General features: G+C 43.0%; 1 protein-coding gene across 6 annotated transcripts in view; it reads right to left on the bottom strand.

Moving 5' to 3' along the window:
• Nucleotides 1-18,616, bottom strand: part of RUNX2 (RUNX family transcription factor 2) — a 230,142-nt gene that overhangs the window by 141,606 nt on the left and 69,920 nt on the right. For all 6 annotated transcript variants that reach the window (XM_037054020.1, XM_037054060.1, XM_037054028.1 and 3 more), the window contains one exon: nucleotides 1,604-1,765. In XM_037054020.1, coding sequence (XP_036909915.1) covers nucleotides 1,604-1,765 — 162 coding nt within the window. The remainder of the gene's footprint in view (nucleotides 1-1,603; nucleotides 1,766-18,616) is intronic.

Raw genomic sequence — 18,616 nt, 5'->3', positions numbered from 1 at the left:
AGAAGTGTCATGGGGGCCGTATGTAAAGCAAAACGGGCTTAGTACAAAACACAGAAGGAACGACCAGAACTGACTCAACACCACCCAGCACTGTGTCTTTGGTTCCGTATCAGCCCGCAGTGTCCCCCTGTGTCTTTCTCATCCTTTCCTGTGTCCTTAATCGATATTTGTCTAAAGGAAATAGTCAATCCAGTCAGGGAAATAATAACTAAACTTCTATACGCTGCACAACTCCCCAGGAAATGGCATGTGACTCACAAAGCAGCAGTTGTAATGAAAAATGGCGACGAGGTCTCCACAGAATCTTGCAGCTCTCCCTCCACCCTCTTCCTTCCCTACTCACCCCCACGGGAGTCCATCTGCTGCAGAAAACGCGAAGGCACTAGGACCAGAGAGCCCTTTCCTGCTATTTGCTTGAGAAACAAAGCCTTCCCTCCTCCCAAGTTGAAAGAAATAGAGGAGTCTGAACTAATCAAAACCTGCAAGCCTGCTGGTGGAGCTTCAGCTTGTCAGTGATGCAACTCAGCGGAGTGAGTAACGGCTTCGAGCTTTGCAGAAAATAGGAGGGAGAGAGAGAAACAGAGACAGAAACACAAAGACAAAGAAAGAAAGGCATTAACCTGGCCAGGAGTCAAACAGGTGCAGGGAGCCCGAACGCCGAGACAAGTGTCTGACAAATCAGGGTCCGGCTGTGTGTGCCTCTGTGGGCCTACCTCTTTATTTATGGAGGGCGGGGGCATTGCAGCGGTAGGTACTTTGGGGGTGTACTGAGAGATTTATTTTTTATTCACAGGACTCCTACGGTTGGCCAAGAGCCTTTAAGTCGACTCATCAGTTTGAAGTTCTCGTGGACACGTTCTGGCTCTCTGTGACGAATTCTCCATGGTGGAGAAGTGGCCTGGTTGTTTACCCCATGCGCTTCCACCATCAGCCACAGGTGTTCATGGTGGCTTTGGAACAGTGGATGTGTGCGCACGAGGGCCGCCACCCTGAGGGCGACAGCAGTGTGCTATGCGATCGCAGAAAGGCTGCCTCGGTCTTGAGTCGGCTGCTCAGAAGCCACAAATTGCCTTTTAAGACTCTTCCAGGCCTCACTGCACTTGAAATAACTAGATAAGGATCTTAAGTTTGCAGGTGCTCTCTCTTGAAACTGGTTAGCTTGGACTCTTGGGATTTAAAAAGCCTTTAGAAATGGAGGGCTGCGCCTTAACCGTCATTTCGTTCACAGGCAGATGTTAGGAAAAGAAAGGAACACACAAGCAGAGGAAGGCCTGGCAAAAGACCCTCAGGAGAAGGCCCTTGGCATGAGATAAGCACCCACCAAGGGGGCTCCGATTCATCAGGACTAAGACTGGGTGGCATTAAATATCATCTTACGAGAATAATGCCGTCTCTGGAGGATTTTTCAGTCTCTTGACTTAAAATGTCAACATATTTGATAACCCCATAATTCCGAAGACCCAGCCTGCCAGCTGTCAGAGCCTTGCCCACGTGTGTCTAATAGAGAGGTGCTGTGAGCGCAGGTAAGACAGACTCGGCCCTTCCTGCAACCCCAACCCTCCCCCTCACGGGAGTGGGTTTGCAGTTAAAGTACTGTCTTTACCTGAAATGCGTCTGGGCACGTCGGTGATGGCAGGAAGCCCAGTGCCCCGTGTGGAAGACAGCGGGGTGGTGGAGTGAATGGACGGGGACGTCATCTGGCTCAGGTAGGAGGGATAAGACTGGTCATAGGACCACGGTGGGGAAGACTGTGCCTGCCTGGGGTCTGGGAGAAAGAAGAAAAATCTTTAGTATACCAGCTGCTGTGAAACCAAAGTTAGAAAGAAGAAAGCAGATTCCCCCCCCCCCCCCGCAAAAAGAATACCTAAGGTCTATTTATTTTCTACAGCCCCATCCCCTCAAGCCCTGTAGAGCACAGAGCCTTGCAGACCATGGGGGCGAGAAAATGGATTCCACACAAGGACTACTTGTCTGTCACAGAAATATTTCTGGTTGGAAAGTCTAATGGTCCTTAGGAAACAATCTGCTTCAGTTATCTTTACAAAGCTGAATTCCATTTTAATTATTTTCTGTATTTTCTAATTTACTCCAGTGAACATGTATTACTTTTTTAATTAAGTTTAAAATTTTTTCTGGACAATGAACTTGGTTAAAGAACAGGTGGACAGCTGCTTCTTACTGCTGCATGTCCAGCTGCTCTTTCAGACGTGCGTTTTGGTTTTAACACGCATGCGTCCGTCATTGTAGCACAGAGCACGTTCTGTCCAGGCAGGTCAATGGATGGCACTTCTGGCGAGGGGTTAAGGGGTTGCGGGTAGAGATGAGAACAGAGGAGGCAGCAGGTGAAACGGACAGAATGGAGGGAAGCTGGTTATATCATTCTCAGGGTAAAAGGTACTCCAGAAAATAACCTTTACAGAAAGACAAAATTTAGTTTCAAAGTCAAGTAGTGCTAAGAACTGAAAAGCTGTATGGCCGTCCAGACCGTAAGAAAATGACCCAAAGCAGGAGAATAGGGAAATGTCTAATCCTTTTGGAATCTGTTTAAAAAGATGTCACGTGTTTGGAATGTGACCTACTGTTACCTACAGTCACTGTAATAAAAATAGTGGGCAGCCAACTTGTTAGGGTTAACTGCTGAGCATTAACAATATGTTTTGATGTATCTCTATGGAATTTCTTGGAAGTACAAACTCAATTCAGGGCCAAGAAGATTTATCAGAAGAATCAGTCTACATAAGAAAGAAAGGTAAATTTGCTATATGTTTCCAGGTTGGAAAAGGTGTTATGTTTCAAACTGCTTTGTTCTCACTGGAAAGCTAATCAAACAGAGGCATAACCCAATTTCTCTCAACATTTCTTTTGCTAATTTTAAACATTTTTGTTAATTTTTAAGATTCTAACATACCAGGCCATTCATAAGAACAGCTATGTATATGAGACTATCCATGGACTTTGGAATGCTCCGAATTAGGTTCAAGCTCTGAGACTTCCACTTTCAAGCTCTGTGACCTTGGCATAAGTGCTCAGCGACTCTGAGCCTCAGTTTCCTTATCTACAAAAGGGGGGACGGTAATAATATCTAAATCACAGGAACGTGCAAGTTACATGAGGAAACAAGGCAGAGAGGACCAGCATAGGAGGCACTAGTAAGTAGAATTCTTCTCTTTAAAACACCTCCCGGTGACACAGGAATAGTTCCATGGTTAAAACACATTCACACTGGAGGTCAGACATTTGTCATAGAGTTAAAATTATTCCTACATCGCCTATCAGCCTCTGACTAGGAAAAGCTTAGTTTTCAAAAACTGTTCATATATTTGAATAGTCAATTCAGGTTTACCTCTAAAAATAAAAATAGCAAGACATTGGTTTTTCTAAGATGATTCCTCTTTTAAGCCTTTCAGTTTTTCTATATAGTCAAAGTAATTTAGTTTCAGCTATTTCTTGTTTATTTGTTCAATTCAGAAACAATTTATTTAAAGACTTTCTACATAGGACATACTTTTCTTGAGTCAAAATAATTAAATACATCTGGGTATTTATCTGATATTTACTCTATCAACAAACATATAGAAAAGTTTCATCCAATTCAATTTTAAGAGACATTTACCTGAGTTTGCAATGTGAGTAAAAGTATAGTACTGTAAATGGTTACCATAAACTTTTCCGTTAGAACTCTAAAGGATACTTGATTGTTAAAATAATGAACTTTTGTACTTTAAAATGTTCAAGGCTGAGATTGTATAGATTGGCAACATTTCAAATCTGAGTGAGTGGTCCTTGTTACATATCTGATACTGACTTCCTTGCTTTAACCGTAAATGTAACTCATTATTCAGAGAAATGGTAAATGATCTTCAGATGGAAAAAAATGCATTCCTCACAGCACCAGAAGCAATCTAATCAAGGCAAGGCCTCCTTTCAAGCAACGTTTTCAACAGACAAAAAGTTCAAGAACTACAGAGCTAACGGAGTTGGGCACACAGTCACATTTGGATGTGAGTTCTAATCTAACCTCCCCAGATGACTTTCTGAGCAGGAAGTGTAGCCTATATGCCCAGGCCTCTACTGGTAACATGTTGTTACCAGTAGTATGGGGGGCTCCCTGCCCCCAAATGAAAAAAAAAAAAAAACAGAAAGAGATGTAAAGAATAACTACAATTACTAAGGTTAAACATATCACAAAAGGAAGTAGGGAGCTGATATACTCTTTCGGTTCTCTTTGTGGAGAAAGGCACCTTAGTGCCGAGCAAATGAGCAGGTTTCTGATGAAAGCATCTGAGCTGACGTCCAGCTATTTACAAGCTGTACGGCCTCATCTGTGTTAACATGCTCTCTGTGCCTTAGTTTTCCATGTGGAAAATGAGACGGCACAACACAGTAAAGTGAGTATAGCACAGTGGTGACATGTACTTGGCCAGGCAGATAAGCCTAGGCTTGAACCACACAGCTCCCCACTGTGCTAACCAAATGACTGAAACTCTGGGGCCTTAGCAGCTCATCTGCAAAAGGGGAATAATGATGCTTATTGGAGTTGTGAGTATTACATGAACTATACCTTATATGATGTTATCTGGCATTCTTGGCAATATTATGTATATAATAAATAGAAGGGATTATTGCTATCTGTAAAATGAATATAATAGTAACTACTATTATTTTTGTTTATAAAATTAGATGAGATAATGTAAGTACAAGCATTTGGATAACTGTACGGTACTATACTAAAACATTCTCTTGAGGAGCTCAGGTCTTCAAGGCCCTGCTGTGTGATATGGGGTATGTTTCTTAATGTTGCTGGGCTTTTAATTTCCTCATCTGTAAAATGGGCATGATAACACTATCTCAGAGAGTTGCATAAGCATTAAATAACATAGAGTGCATGATTACTAGTCAAAAAAATTCAAAATCTAACTCTAAACCATCCAGGATAGCTAGATTTCCTAGTATTATTCTTGACAATTTCCACGATCACATTCAGCACAATTCAGCATCATGCCTGGCACACAGCAGGTGCTCAATAAACCGCCACTGAATGAAATTTCCAGGGTGGTCTGAGTGAATAATGGAATTTTACATTAGCAGTAATTAGTCATTTTCTAACTTCCCCTATAAAAGAAGTTATATTGTGAGGTTTTGGCATTTATAGAAACTTCCTGATTGCCAGAAAATATACTAAGACTGTCCATTAAAGGATAGTTTTAACTTTTAGTGGAGGACCTTGCTGAAGATATCTAAGATGAGCAAAAATAACTTCTCACTATCCCTAAACAAGGGAGAAGATCTCTCTTGGTGATTTTTTTCAGGCTCTTAGAGGGCGGGCTGCAGTCCAGCCACGCTCCTTCACGGCTGCAACCCTAACGCTCTATGGTGATGACCCACTAAGAAGACAGAGTTACTAAAGAAAATAAAACCCAAGAACTGCCATGTGAGGATCCCTAGATTTTAGTGTAAGTAATTTTAAAAGGGCCAGTAATATTTGTAAGACTTTTTATTCAATTATAGTTGACATAAAATAGTATATTAATTTTAGGGTACAGCATAGTGATTAAACATTTATATAATTTATGAAGCCATCACTCCAATAAGCCTAGCACCCATCTGACACGATACACAGTTACTACAATATTATTGACTATGCTCCTTCCATCAGACAGCAACCTGAAAAACAAACACTGGTCTCCAGACACCCCGGGCCTTGCCCAATGCCCTGTGAAGGAGCCGCCCTCAATCCCAGCTCCACTGTTTCTGGCCTGGGCGATCTCGGACAAATTATACAACCTATCTGAGCTTCAAGTTTGCTAATCTGTGTAATGGGGATAAATAGACCTCCCCACTTAAGCTGTTATGAAGATTAAGTGAGATAACATAGTAACAAACTTAGCACAGAAAAGAACCCAATAAATATTCAGCAGTGTTAAAACCTACGCCTCTACAGAACCTTCATTCTGTGCATTTGTGTTTCCTGCCCACAGACTCTTATTGCAGCAGAGGACAGTGTTTAGAAAGCTTCCTACAGTTCCGAAACCCACCAGTGGGAGACGCTGTGTCGACCCTGTCCATGCCCAGTACAACCATCCAGTCTCAATCATGTTCCTTCTTAAGTTTTGCTTCCTCCCAGACCAAGAAATCCTAATCTACTTTAGTGTATTTTCTAATACTGTACACTTGAACTTTTTTCAAAATTTTAGTGGAGAAAATGGCTGTAAAAATATCTTGACTTTCTAAATGCCCAATCACACACACACACACACACACAAAACACATAACCTTATCATAAATATATGCCTATTTGCTTGGTTGTGGACAATTACTAAAGTTTACAGTAGAAAAAAGTCACCTTAACCTGATCTCATAACAGATTTCTGAACTCAACTTCCTGAAGAAACCTGAGACTTCTGAGATTCCCTCGCAACTTGAGTGAGTCAGAGCAGGTGACAAATGTTTTTCACGTATCACCAGTCAATCCTAAAGCTACTGACAGGGAAGAGCACAGGGCCCAGCTCTGAGACAAACCACCAACGAACAAGAAACTGTCTTCATCTCGGCCTCTGGCCCCACAGAGCTGGTGTGATCCATTCCCTCCCTCTACCCCGTCCAGAGTTACACTGAACCGTTTGTCTTCTCGGGTCGGCAGAAACCAGGAGGGAAGAACCATGTCCCCCCACTCCGACATAAACAAGAATACCCTTGCTTTTTGTGTCTCAGAGAATACAGGAGCCAATCACAGTCTCGATGGGCTATCCTGGGTGGCATGTAATCACCTGTAGACACCCGCTAATTTTGCAAAAATAACTAAACTCTATTTCACAGAAATTTTCAAAAGAGATGAAAACTACTGTTAAGTTCGAAATATTTTATGGTTTTAAAAACTATAATCCATTATTTTCCATTGCAGTCTTCAGAAACAGTATCAATATTACTTTTGTTACTATATTATAGGAATTCAAAACCATGACATGTGTTTATATAAATATGACAATTTAAAAACAAACCCTTGGTGGTGGGGTTTTATGTGCACATCCTCTAGGCCTTCAGGAAATTTGCAATTTAAGTAAGACTCCACCCCTATTTCTCCCAAACTTTTCTCCTAGCACCTAAAAAGGGGGTTATGAAGGGAAGTTTAATCAAATTTGGCCTGTAACAAACCTGAGAGAGAAAATCAGATCTTTCCTATACTATGGGCCTGTTGTACTCACAGGCAGGATGTGACTAATCAAAATGACTAAATGGGAAAGAAGAGAAAGAAGCAGAATGAGGGCAGAGCAGGGCACCACCCCCCACACCACCCCCAGAGATGAAACCAGTGAGAAACCAGTCCCCAGGCTCTAACTGCGAAAGCATGCTAAGGACCACCACCAAGTGTAGAAGGTGAGGCAATTTATCGGATACCTCAGATCTGCAACAGCACACTTCCAGAAGAAACTGAGGTCTCGTTTGTAAGAACAGATCAAGTCTAGCTACTGAGAGCTCAGGTTAAATGAAAAGGAGCCCGTCACTCGACACGAGGAATCCCTTCAGCATTTGTTCCAAGCGAGGCACCGTCTGTCTGACGCAGCTATTCCCACACTGCGCCGTACCCCGCACACAGCCAGCAGGCAAAAGGACACCAGGCCTCCAAGCCCACATGCACTCGGCAGCTTCTTTCCAACTCGCTCAGTCCAGGGCAAGGCTCTTACTCGGCTAGTCCTTTCTCACTAACAGAGTACAAATGGTCATAACTGTCACGCTCACAGGACTTCTGAGGGGGGAAACTTTTTATGTGGTTCTCGTGAATCAGCAAATCATCCATTTTTATTGTGATGAACAGCTCCTGTACGCCAACACGGCAGTGTGATGGCCTAAGAGACAGATAAGCAACAAAAGACATTTCTCACCTGGAAAAAGCTTACGTACCTCATTGGGAAAGCAAGACTAAGAGACGTGAAACAATTCAAAAATGTTTAAAGCATGTACTTGTGTCTTAAAAAAAAAGCCATGCAGATGGAGACAAACCACAGAACACCAATGTTGGAGTGGACTTTATAATTTCTCCCTCTATGGTGGCCTTCCTTCAGCTTTAGCTACGTGGAGATTGGCTACTTCTGCTTTCCATTCTGTAAACCTCCAAAACATCAAAGCACAGAAGGCAACATAACCAGGGGTTGCTCATCAATGCGAACTGGGGGAGGAGGGTTCCCATGTCTCAAGCTGTCTTTGCATCAGGCAGAAATGGAGACAACCATTTATGTACTCCTGTGGTGCGAGAAAAGCAAGCTCTCCTCTGTGAATTGGACCACAGCTTCTGAAGTTTATAATTGGAATGGGGAAGAGGACGGAGTAGCTGTGCATTTCCTAAAATGATATGTAAGAGTCATGGCCTCTTAGAATTGCCATACTTTCAAATGACTGAAAAGCTAAATTTCATGTCGGCATAATTAAATGTAAATGCCTAGGGCCATAATAAAAGAGGAAGGAGGAGGGCAGATGGTTAGAAAAAAAGGCACCCTAGGAGAATGAACTGACTCTGGGAAGACATGTAAAAGTCTTTCCTTAATACGTTTGAGAGGGGGAGCAGAGTGGTCAGAGCTTTATAAAGCCCAGTGAAAGGTATGTGAGGAAACTCAGTGGTCGCTCTTAGCAGGCCTCCTTCGATAAACACTGTGGTTAAACACGTGTGGGTGTGAAGCAGGCCTGCTTCCCTAAGGTCACGAACAAGAAGGCACGCCGTGGACCTGGGGCCGAACTTCATGCAGAGATGGGAGGAAACAAGCCAACAGAGGCAAAGCCTGAACCAGCACACAAAAGGCTTCTTCCTGTTTATGCTGCCAGCGGGCTTCTGTGCGATGTGACATGACACCAGCCAGTGACTTCTGCCAAAGCTCAGTGTGTCCACAGTCAGCACCTGCTGCATTTGGGGAGCAGGGTGGGCGCAGTTACAGAGATCCACATCTCTCCCCCTTATCCTCCACTCATTTTTTCTTTAATCGGTTCTCAAATCAGGCTGTGTAGACCTCAGATATTTCTTGAGGAAACTGGGTTATTTAAAATGAACCGTATACTCAGTCTATAGATTTAAGATTATGCCTCTCAATGGCTACAAGGGTCAAGTAAAGTCAATAACGTCAGTGGAGAGAGGCAGGCTCACAATTTCCTATTCTCAAATATTCCTGTCATATTACTATCATTCATAATAAAGACATAATAACATTCATGGTGCAGATATTACATTCACAGTACATTAAGTTCTATTTTAAAGCAATTTATGCTAAATACTAAATGTTAAATTCATGTCATCTGTAATAACCCTTCAGCTCAACTAAATTTTTGAATAAACTTTCCCACTTACTTCTGGTTTCCTTGACTAACAGAAAACACAGTCTTACAACATGCAGGTTTCTCCGAGCACAGGAAGAGCCCTGGACTGGAGGCTTCGGCACTAACTGTGCAGTTGTGCACAAATAATTTGCCTTCTCTGAGTCTTACTTTTTCCCCCTGTATGATGAGAAGAAATGGGTCATTGCTAAGATGTTTTCTAGCTATGAAATGCTATAATTTTAACCACTCAGGAGCTAGCAATTGCAACAAAAATTACTAAAGCTTAGTCAATGCCACCTCAATCAATACAATACATTTTTTAAAAAGAAATTACTAAAGCCACGTTGGGCTGACTTGGGGTGGCTATGAAATGTAGCTGACAGTGGCTGATGTCATGGATCCCCCCACACAGAGGGCTCGGGCCACGTCAGCAGAGAAGACACCGAGAACAGGACTTCGATCCCCCCTGTCACCCCCGGGCGTTCCTCAAACTGACCAAGGCAGCTACCAGAATCACTCGGCAGAAAACCAACACACTGAGTCATAGAGCTTTAGACTGAAGTTAGAGGGGGAAAAAAACCAGCAAACCTGATAAAATTGGATGCTATATAGGGCATGACAACAGGTTATGTTACAATAGGAGAAGAGGAACTTAGTAAGTCTCATGAGACAACAACAGGGAAGAGAATAAGAAATGGTATATATAGCTTAAGACATCACATCCTGAAAAAAATGTTGAAAGAAAATCCAAAAGGAAGTTGAATTATTAGGACAAAATAGTGAGAAGTGTCTTTTAAGTTATCACCAATTTTCGGCTAAATGGAACTCAAATAAGGGGACTTCCTTACCTAAAAAGAAAAGAAACCTAACAGAAGAAACGAGGTTATACCACCTGTCACACACACTTAACCTGGCCTCAACCTTGGCACATCCTGGATCTTGAAAGTAAAGTTAGCAAAGAGAGGGGAAGAAACTATAAACAGGTAGGACCAGAACTTGAGATATAACTGGGATGTGGCCCTGGCCCACAGAAGTGACCCTTACTTCGAATCACAGTATTGAAGTGGGTACAATAAATTCAGGTTCAAATCAGTTTGATATCAACATCCAGTGTGTTATACAAGGTCTCAGGCATGGTGATTCTGGTTATCTGATAGATGATGGTATCCACATTTCTAAGAATTGTCTCCCAGTCATTCAGCCACTCATTCAAAAAATATTTATTGGATGCCTTCTCTGGCACTGTGCACTAGGGGTATTACGGCAAAGACAGACCTAATCTCTGCCCTCACAGTTTTCAGTTTGGCAGGTGAGGCTGATCATCAACCCTCAGACAACTGTGGGAAGTGCAAAAATGGGATATCCTCGACATCCTAAGAATGTACAGTGGGACCTCAACCATGCCTGGGGGTCAGGGAAGGTTTGTCTAATGATGTGTTGACTAAGCCAAGAACTGAATGGCAAACACAAATCTAGGAGATCATAGGTGGGGATAGGAGAACTTCTGGAAAAGCAAACAGCATGTATCGAGTTCCTGGGACTGAGGCAGTATAGTTTTGGGGAGAAGCTGAGAAAGCCAGTTTGGTTGAATTATTGTCAAAAGATTCAAAAGAGTGTGACATGAGACTGGAGAGCAGGCAGGGAGGAGCCAGGCTAAGCAGAACCTGCTGGGCTACACTGGAGGTGCAATGGAAGGTCACAGAGGTGTTGTTAAGTACGGTGTGACATAATCAGATATGCACACTTAAGACCTCCCTCTGGCAGCACCGTAACAGAAACAGGGGAGAGGCCAGTCTAGGACTGGGCACCCAGGGAAGGGTGTGGAGGGGAAACAGAAGCTGAAATGGACGCAGGGGTGGAGTCCGGGAGCTGCACTCTGGAAATCGGAAAGAGCCTCGGGCACTTTGCTGCCCCCACACATCATCTGACCATGCACATGAGGCTCTCTGAGACGCCCCTGGCTGCATCAGGATTGGCTCTGGGTGAGCAAGGTAAGCCTGGGGGAACTGGCCTTGGGCCTGCAGTGGTGAATTAGGCAGGCTCCACCTGGTACATTCTGGTTCAGAGGTAAAGCCAGGGCGTCTGTACATTTAACGAGCTCCCCAGATGATGCCAATGTACAACAACGGCCATCATTTTTACTGATGACAGTTATAAAAGAAAATTACCCAACACCATTTTGATTTAATCTTGCCTATCTAGAATGTTTTTTTCACATAGAAGGAGAACAAGCATGCTTAGAGGAAATTAAGGCCCAAGAGAGGTAAGGAGATAAGGCAGAGCAATTTGCTGTTTTAAACGCATTAAAGTTTCTCCTCCAAGATGAATTATAACCACAAGGTTGCAAGAATTCATGGCAACTGGTAGGCAAAGAGCTTCTGGTTAACAGAGCACGATCTACAAAGTTCTTCCTTATATTACGTAAAGTACATCTCCTTGTAACTCCACTCACTGCTGATCTTAGCGTTGCTCTCTGGGATTACTTTTCCATGTGACAATTATTAAATTATTTGAAAATAATGCCTTAAAGTTTACTCTACAATATTTAGTAGTTTGACATTCTTTCACCCCATTTACCTTATTCTGAAAGTGGCACAGCTATTGGTAAAATCTGAATTTCAACTACAGACGCTCCCTGACTTACAATGGGGTTGTGTCTTGATAAACCCATCATAAATTAAAAATACCATAAATTGAAAATTCATTTAATATACCTAACTTATTGAACATCATAGCCTAGCTGGCTTCTACTGTATAGGTACTGCTTTTGCACCATCATAAAGTTGAAAAATTGTAAGTAGAACCATCATAAGTTGGGGACCATCTGCAGTTGTTTTTTGTTTGGTTGGTTTTTCTTTTCTTTTCTTTTTTTTTTTTTGAGCCATTGTTCTTATCGACTTGCTTGCAGTCCACTAAAAATCCTTAAGTTACTTCCAATGGTCTGTGTACAATGGTCTGTGAGCTTTCCGCCTTCATCTCCACAGTGACTATCAGAAAGCAGAATGGGCCCTGGCTTGTACAGCTCAGAGGACTGAGCACTGGCCTGCGAAGCAAAGGCTTCAATTCCCAGTCAGGGCACAGGCCTGGGTTGCAGGCCAAGTCCCCAGTAGGGGAGATGTGAGAGGCAGCCACGCACTGATGTTTCTCTCCCTCCTTCTCCCACCCTTCCCTTCTGTCTAAAAATAAATAAATAAAATCTTTAAAAAATAAAATAAAGCAGAATGGGTTCACTAAAACTTGTTTCCTAGGATTACTAGAAGAATAAATTAAAGGAAAACTCATCTACCTATTGTGTATCTTGACCCAAGCAAGATATAGGCCTATCTCTAATGTGACTGATAGCTGGTTCAAAGGCCAGCCTGATTTATAGCCAGTTGATAGTGGTTGTCCCTGTGGATCAAGGTCAGCTTTGAGGGAGGTACACTACAGCCAGCATCTTCTTCAAAGTCTTGAAGAATTAGAAGCAAACTTTTTAAGTTTCAAGCTGAGACAAAGTTTTAAGGACTAGCCAACACACTGGATGAAGAATTGGAACTACAAAATAACCCTGACTAGGTAGAAAGAGGAGGTGAAAGCGCCGTGATGAAACTGAACAGGAACAAAGACACAAAGCTGCATTTGGTCAGCTCCAAGGCAGGATGGAGGAAGCCTGCCCTAAGAGGAACTATCTTGGACTGCAAGCCATAGTGTGAAAGGATGACAAAAAGTTAATGCAATCTTGGGATATACTAACAGAGTACTAACAGACCCCTCCTGCTCTGGTCAGACAGAGCCAGAGGACTGTCTTCCTGAGGCAGTGTCAAACCGAAGCTTTGGAGAAGACAGAGCAAGATACAGGGTCTCCATCTCTCATAGGAGAAATGGCTGAAGCACAGCTAGGAGCTCCCACCCACCTTCAACTGTTCCATCGGACACTCCTACCTCCAACCTTGGATTTGCCCAGACCTTTCCTCCTAACCTTTGCTTTCCCCAAGGCCACAAGATGAGCCAACTTCTCTTCAAAAGTTCTCCCATCTTTACTATAACCCACTATCCTCCAGAACATTCCTTCATGTTGGTAGCTGGAGCAACATCTTCCTTATTTCCCTGACCTATCCTGAGTCTAGGACAAAGTGTCATTCTCACGGAAGATCCATCCCACACCAGAGCCCACTCCTGTTCACAAACTGTAACCCCTGTAGGAGATACTGCCACAACCGTGCTGTCTGGCTCTTCCGATGATCTTCCTCCTCAGCTGGGTCCTCAGTGATGCTCAACCAAAGTCATTTTTGTTCCACGCCACTCACCGCAGTGACAGCTCCAAACATTTATTATTCTTCTCGGCCCTTTGCCTACATCCTCACCTGCTCACCACCTAAATCACCTTGTCAGGTTTCACCTTCCTTGGACCTTGATTTCTAGTTTCAGCTCTGAGAGTCTCAGAAATCTCCTGGTGCCAAAGTTTCCTTATTCACCAAATAGGGTTCATGATACTGACTCTTCTGTGAAACCTCTTTTCCAATGGTTTCTAAACAGTTAAAAAATAAGTCCTTAGCAAAATAAACAAAGCCACACCATACAATTATCTTCCCAAAATGCTTCTATATATATTAAAAGGAAAAATGGAGTGAAAATATTTTTTAACTGATAATATATATAAAATACTGTTGCTTTCAATACTGCATGGCACAATAGACACCAACTCTGTGTTTGGAGCTCCGGGTGCCTATCTATGTTTCGACATCAAAATACACCACAAGAGCATCCCTGGGTTAGCCCTGTAGATGGAATGGTTCAAAGTCAGTCCCCTATTCTAATCATTACGTGCGCCCGGAGTCCACTGCAGACGGTGAAAGGGGCCAACAGAGGTCCTCAAGCAACTAACAGAGGAAAAAGATGTGCACACATATATGTGACATTTACATATATGTGTATATAAAGCTGTAACTAAATATAAAACTGAAAAGAGAAAGATAATGCTTTGAAAAAGAATAAGAGAAAGAAAAGATTTCCACTGGGCAGAGACCTAAAGACAGGCTAGAACTGGAGACATTAAGTGAGACATTATGCAAGAAATGAAGTTTTCTTACCACAATTAGATACTAACTATGCAAGTTCTATTCCAGACAGGGGAAATTATATGAAGACAAGATTTTGGAACTCAAAAAATTAATTTTCCTTGGAACATTACCTCTCTCTGTTCTTCTGGAAGCATAATAAAACCAAAGCATCTCCGGTGCATAAGGACACTGCAACTGACAGAAGTCCAAGAGACCTGTATGAAACTAATCTATGGATGCTGCTAACAGGTAAAGCACCAACATGCTGTGCTGACCACCAGCCCTTCCCAGGGCCTTACTGACTTCTATCCTTCAAAGCCAGCACAGGCAGGACATGAACTCTGCTCTTCCTCACAGGTAGCTGCCAGAGCTCCACAGGTGTGAAACAGCGTTTGTGCACTAGATCCGTGGCATTTTTTCATAAAGACTGTAACCAGCAATACCCTCTAAAGATAATTCCTGCTCACCCATGTGCATGGAAGCAGCAAATTTACTGGGGCTTTGAAAGGAAGAAGACAGGACAAGACTCTCCAGTACCTTCAGAAGCTAAAACATGGCACCAGCAAAGTAAAAAGTACTTCCAACAACCTGCCTTTGACTGTGGTGATTTCAGTTACTTAAGACACAAGACGGCCGCAGGTGAGTGGGACCACAGTGGTCATAAAGCAGGAGACCTCACTTAACTCCCACTCTCCACATCCCACAGCCCTTCTCACACTGACGACGCCTGAAATCTTTCTTCCTGCTCAGTCACTAAGCTTCTCCAGGGTTCCTTCTCCCTCACACTCACAGCCACCACCACCCTGCCCCCTGCCCATGGCACCTCCCAAATGGTTTCACATTAAAGAATCGTGTGGTCCCTTGGCACCTGAATAAGACAGTAATTTGAGACACACACTAATTAGTTGTACCTTCTGATTTTTTGAAAGGGTTACACTAGTACATGTTTCAGGCCTAGGACAGCCAGACAGACACAGCCCAGCCCAACTGCCTGAATTGGCTGAGATCCTCTTAATATTTCAAGGAGAACTGTTTTCCAAGGGAATATAGAACTAGATCGAAACTGGTTAGAAATAACTTCAGTTCAGTCAAGGTAGCTGCTGATAAGATTATTGTTATTCTGCATGGTGTCTGGCAAGTTGCTTTTTAAGATATTCCTAAAAATTTTACCTTCAAAATACACACACATATTATGGATTTAATTCCTATATTTATCACTTACTAAAGGTAAAGGTAAATGGAACCCTGGGCAAGTGTTCTCACTTCTCAGTCTCAGTTTTCATAGCCAAGCCACCTAACTTCGTAGAGCTCTCGTGAGGAGCGTGTGAGTTTACCCCAGGAGAACAGTCTCTGGCACACGACACACATTCAGTGAATGTGCAGCTAACAGTGATTCAATCAAATGGGTACTAGAAAAATATTGAGGCTAGCATAGTAACAGGTGATACTTCCTAAAGAAGTTAATGACCTGCTCATTCATTCGTCACCAAACCCAACCAACCAAGCAGAAGGCACTATATAAGACAAGGAGAGCACAGGGATAAACAAACACAGGCCTAGACTTTGAAAGTTCAAAATCTGATGGAGGAGACACACATGTAAACAACAGTCAGAACGTGTAAACAGCATGGAAAACAGACTCAGCTCAGGGGGGAAGAGGCCCGGCAGAGGCACCAGCATGTGACCTGAGTTCTGATGAAAGAAAAATGCTACCGTCCTCAGCTCTCTCTGGAGCTACTACAATAGCTTCTGAAATGATGATCCTGCTTCAACTATTGCCCGCTTATAATCTATGCTTCACCCAGCAACCAAAGTGATTTTTTAAAAACATAATATTCTCTTGCTTCACATCCTGCAATAGCACCCACTGCACTCAGAACAAAACCCATCTGAGCTCCCTGTCAGGGCCTCGAAGACTGTAACCGAACCCTGCCTGCCTTTCTGTACCAATCCCCTTTCCACCTGCTTTCCACCTGCACTGACCTTCCTGTCCTGTGATCACCACACTCACTGCTTCCTGAAGCCTCACTGAACTTCTCGCTGGCTAACACGCCTTGCTCACAGACCTTCAGAGGTCTTCAAAGAATCCTTTCCAAATTTTCTAATCAAAGTTAGCTTCTTCCCTTCCTAAATTGCTATCATATTACCCTGTTTTCCCAAAACATTTACTATAATCTAAAATTGTCTTATATGTATGTTTACTTACCCATTTATGGACAACATCTATCATTAAAATGGAAGCTCCTTGTGAGCAGAAACTGCATCTATCTGGTTCATTTGAGTAACAGAACACCACAATGCCCACCCCAAAGGCTAGATGAATGTGCCAATCCACCATACCCAACAGCCTGAGTCAGCTTCTTTTAAGGTGCCATTCATTCATCCATCCATCCAGAGAGCACTGAGTTTTAAATGATGATCACCTAGGAGCAATAGCTCCTAATATGCTATCCCTACTAGACAGCTCTCACCACGTTCTAAATCCAAAGGAGGCATTTGCGACACACTGGGTGTTTCCTAGCACCCAGAGACAGACACCAGATGTCTAAAAGATAAGAAAAGGTACAGAGGAAGCTACTTCCTCAGGAAGCCGTTAGGAGGCCCTGGGCCCTCAGATAGAGCATCAGCCACTAAAGACCACAGCCCAGGGACACCATCAGACTGGCACTGCCAGAAGCCAGCCCACCGCATGGCCAGAACCTCTAGCCTAGGAATTGCAAGAGACACTGAAGAATAATCATGGGAAACACTAAGTGGTTATGACTTCCTCAGTTTATGATTTCTAATTTCATTTCGCTCTTCTGGGAGTCTGACTGGCCTTTTATGTTGGCAAGTGCGAGAACTAGTAGTGACTGTAAAGCCATGATCACTATCTTCAGTTTGGGGGTAAGAGCCTGAGATATTCAAAAAGCCAAGCCAATGAGAGCTAAGTGGGCCCTCTGTTGTCACAAAGGTCTTTATCCGAAGGATTCCACGAACTGAAAATGCATATGTGCCATATTACAAAGTCACAAAATCCATTACAGATAGGCCCTTAAGTAGAATTTAAATTTAATCATGCAATATGTAGTTCTAAAACTAGGACGATGCCAAATGGCTTCACTAGGCACGTGCTGCACTGAAATGTGATCTCTGCCATTCTCGTTCAGCACCAGGGAACAGTGACCCCCTGGGATGGGGAGTTAGAAAGAACAGTTGATGCTGACAAGGCGTGATGCTCCAGCCCTTCCTGCACTGACAGCTTCTCATCTAGACTTTTATTTATTCAACATTTAATGGGATGCTACCACTACGCTAGGAGGTACAAAAGAACATTAACCCCTGTAATAAATCCCTCGAAGAATTTATAATCGAGCAGGGTAGAAAAAAGCAAATTCACAGAAGCTCTAAAATAAGGCACTCTTGACTAAAGCTTAGAAGATGGACAGGCAACCTTCTAGATGAAGTTTACAGGGCTCTTTCCTAAAGAAGGTAACAGTGACCTAGAGGAGAGGCCACTGTAGGAAGAAGAGATAAGTAGGGTGTGCAGAGAGAAAAATGTGCACTCAAGGGACAACAACGCCATAGTCTGGGGCACAGACAGGTAGCTGCCTCCTCAACTAGACTTGAACTCAAGGAGAGAACTTTTCTTCTCTCCCTGTATTACCTAAGACCCAATTCTCTATATGTGGTAGGCTCTAAATCATACTTAATAGACAAGAACATCCATCTAGAGAGAAAAAATAAAATCTGCTCAATTTACTTTGAAGTTGCTGCTGTCATGGGTGTTCTTGGGTTTTCCTAACCGTTTGGGTCATGGCAGAACTCTACATGGTAGAAATCCCTGGTTAGGGGCAGACGCTTGTATTGCCTCACTAACAACACGGGAGCAGTTACAGACAGTGCACGTGCCCAGAACTGGGGAGGAGTGACACCTGTGTGTGTACGAATCTTCAAATTTGGAAAGCTTTGGAAAGTGGTTGGGCCCAATACCTTGTGGATACTCTAAAAAAGTGAGAAGATTGATCTATAAATCAATTCTAGCATGCTACAATCCCAAAATACAGAGCTAATACCCTTGTAATAGAATTCCAAAAAGCTCTCAGTACCTAGAAATAAACTTGTTTTCTGTTTTCATTTCTAGAAATATAGCCAGCAGATATTTAAACATTATTTTTAAGTGGTCATGATGGAGTTGCTACATGGTATTGTAAAAGAAAAACCGTACTGGTCTAGGAGTCAAGAGACCTAATTCTGCTCTACCCGTCACTGGCTGCAAAACTGCAGGCAAGGAGCCT

Source organism: Sturnira hondurensis, unplaced genomic scaffold (genome assembly GCF_014824575.4).
Source record: "Sturnira hondurensis isolate 20B ecotype Veracruz unplaced genomic scaffold, ASM1482457v3 Scaffold0000880, whole genome shotgun sequence".
Taxonomy (NCBI): domain Eukaryota; kingdom Metazoa; phylum Chordata; class Mammalia; order Chiroptera; family Phyllostomidae; genus Sturnira; species Sturnira hondurensis.
This window is presented reverse-complemented; position numbering and strand designations above follow the sequence as displayed.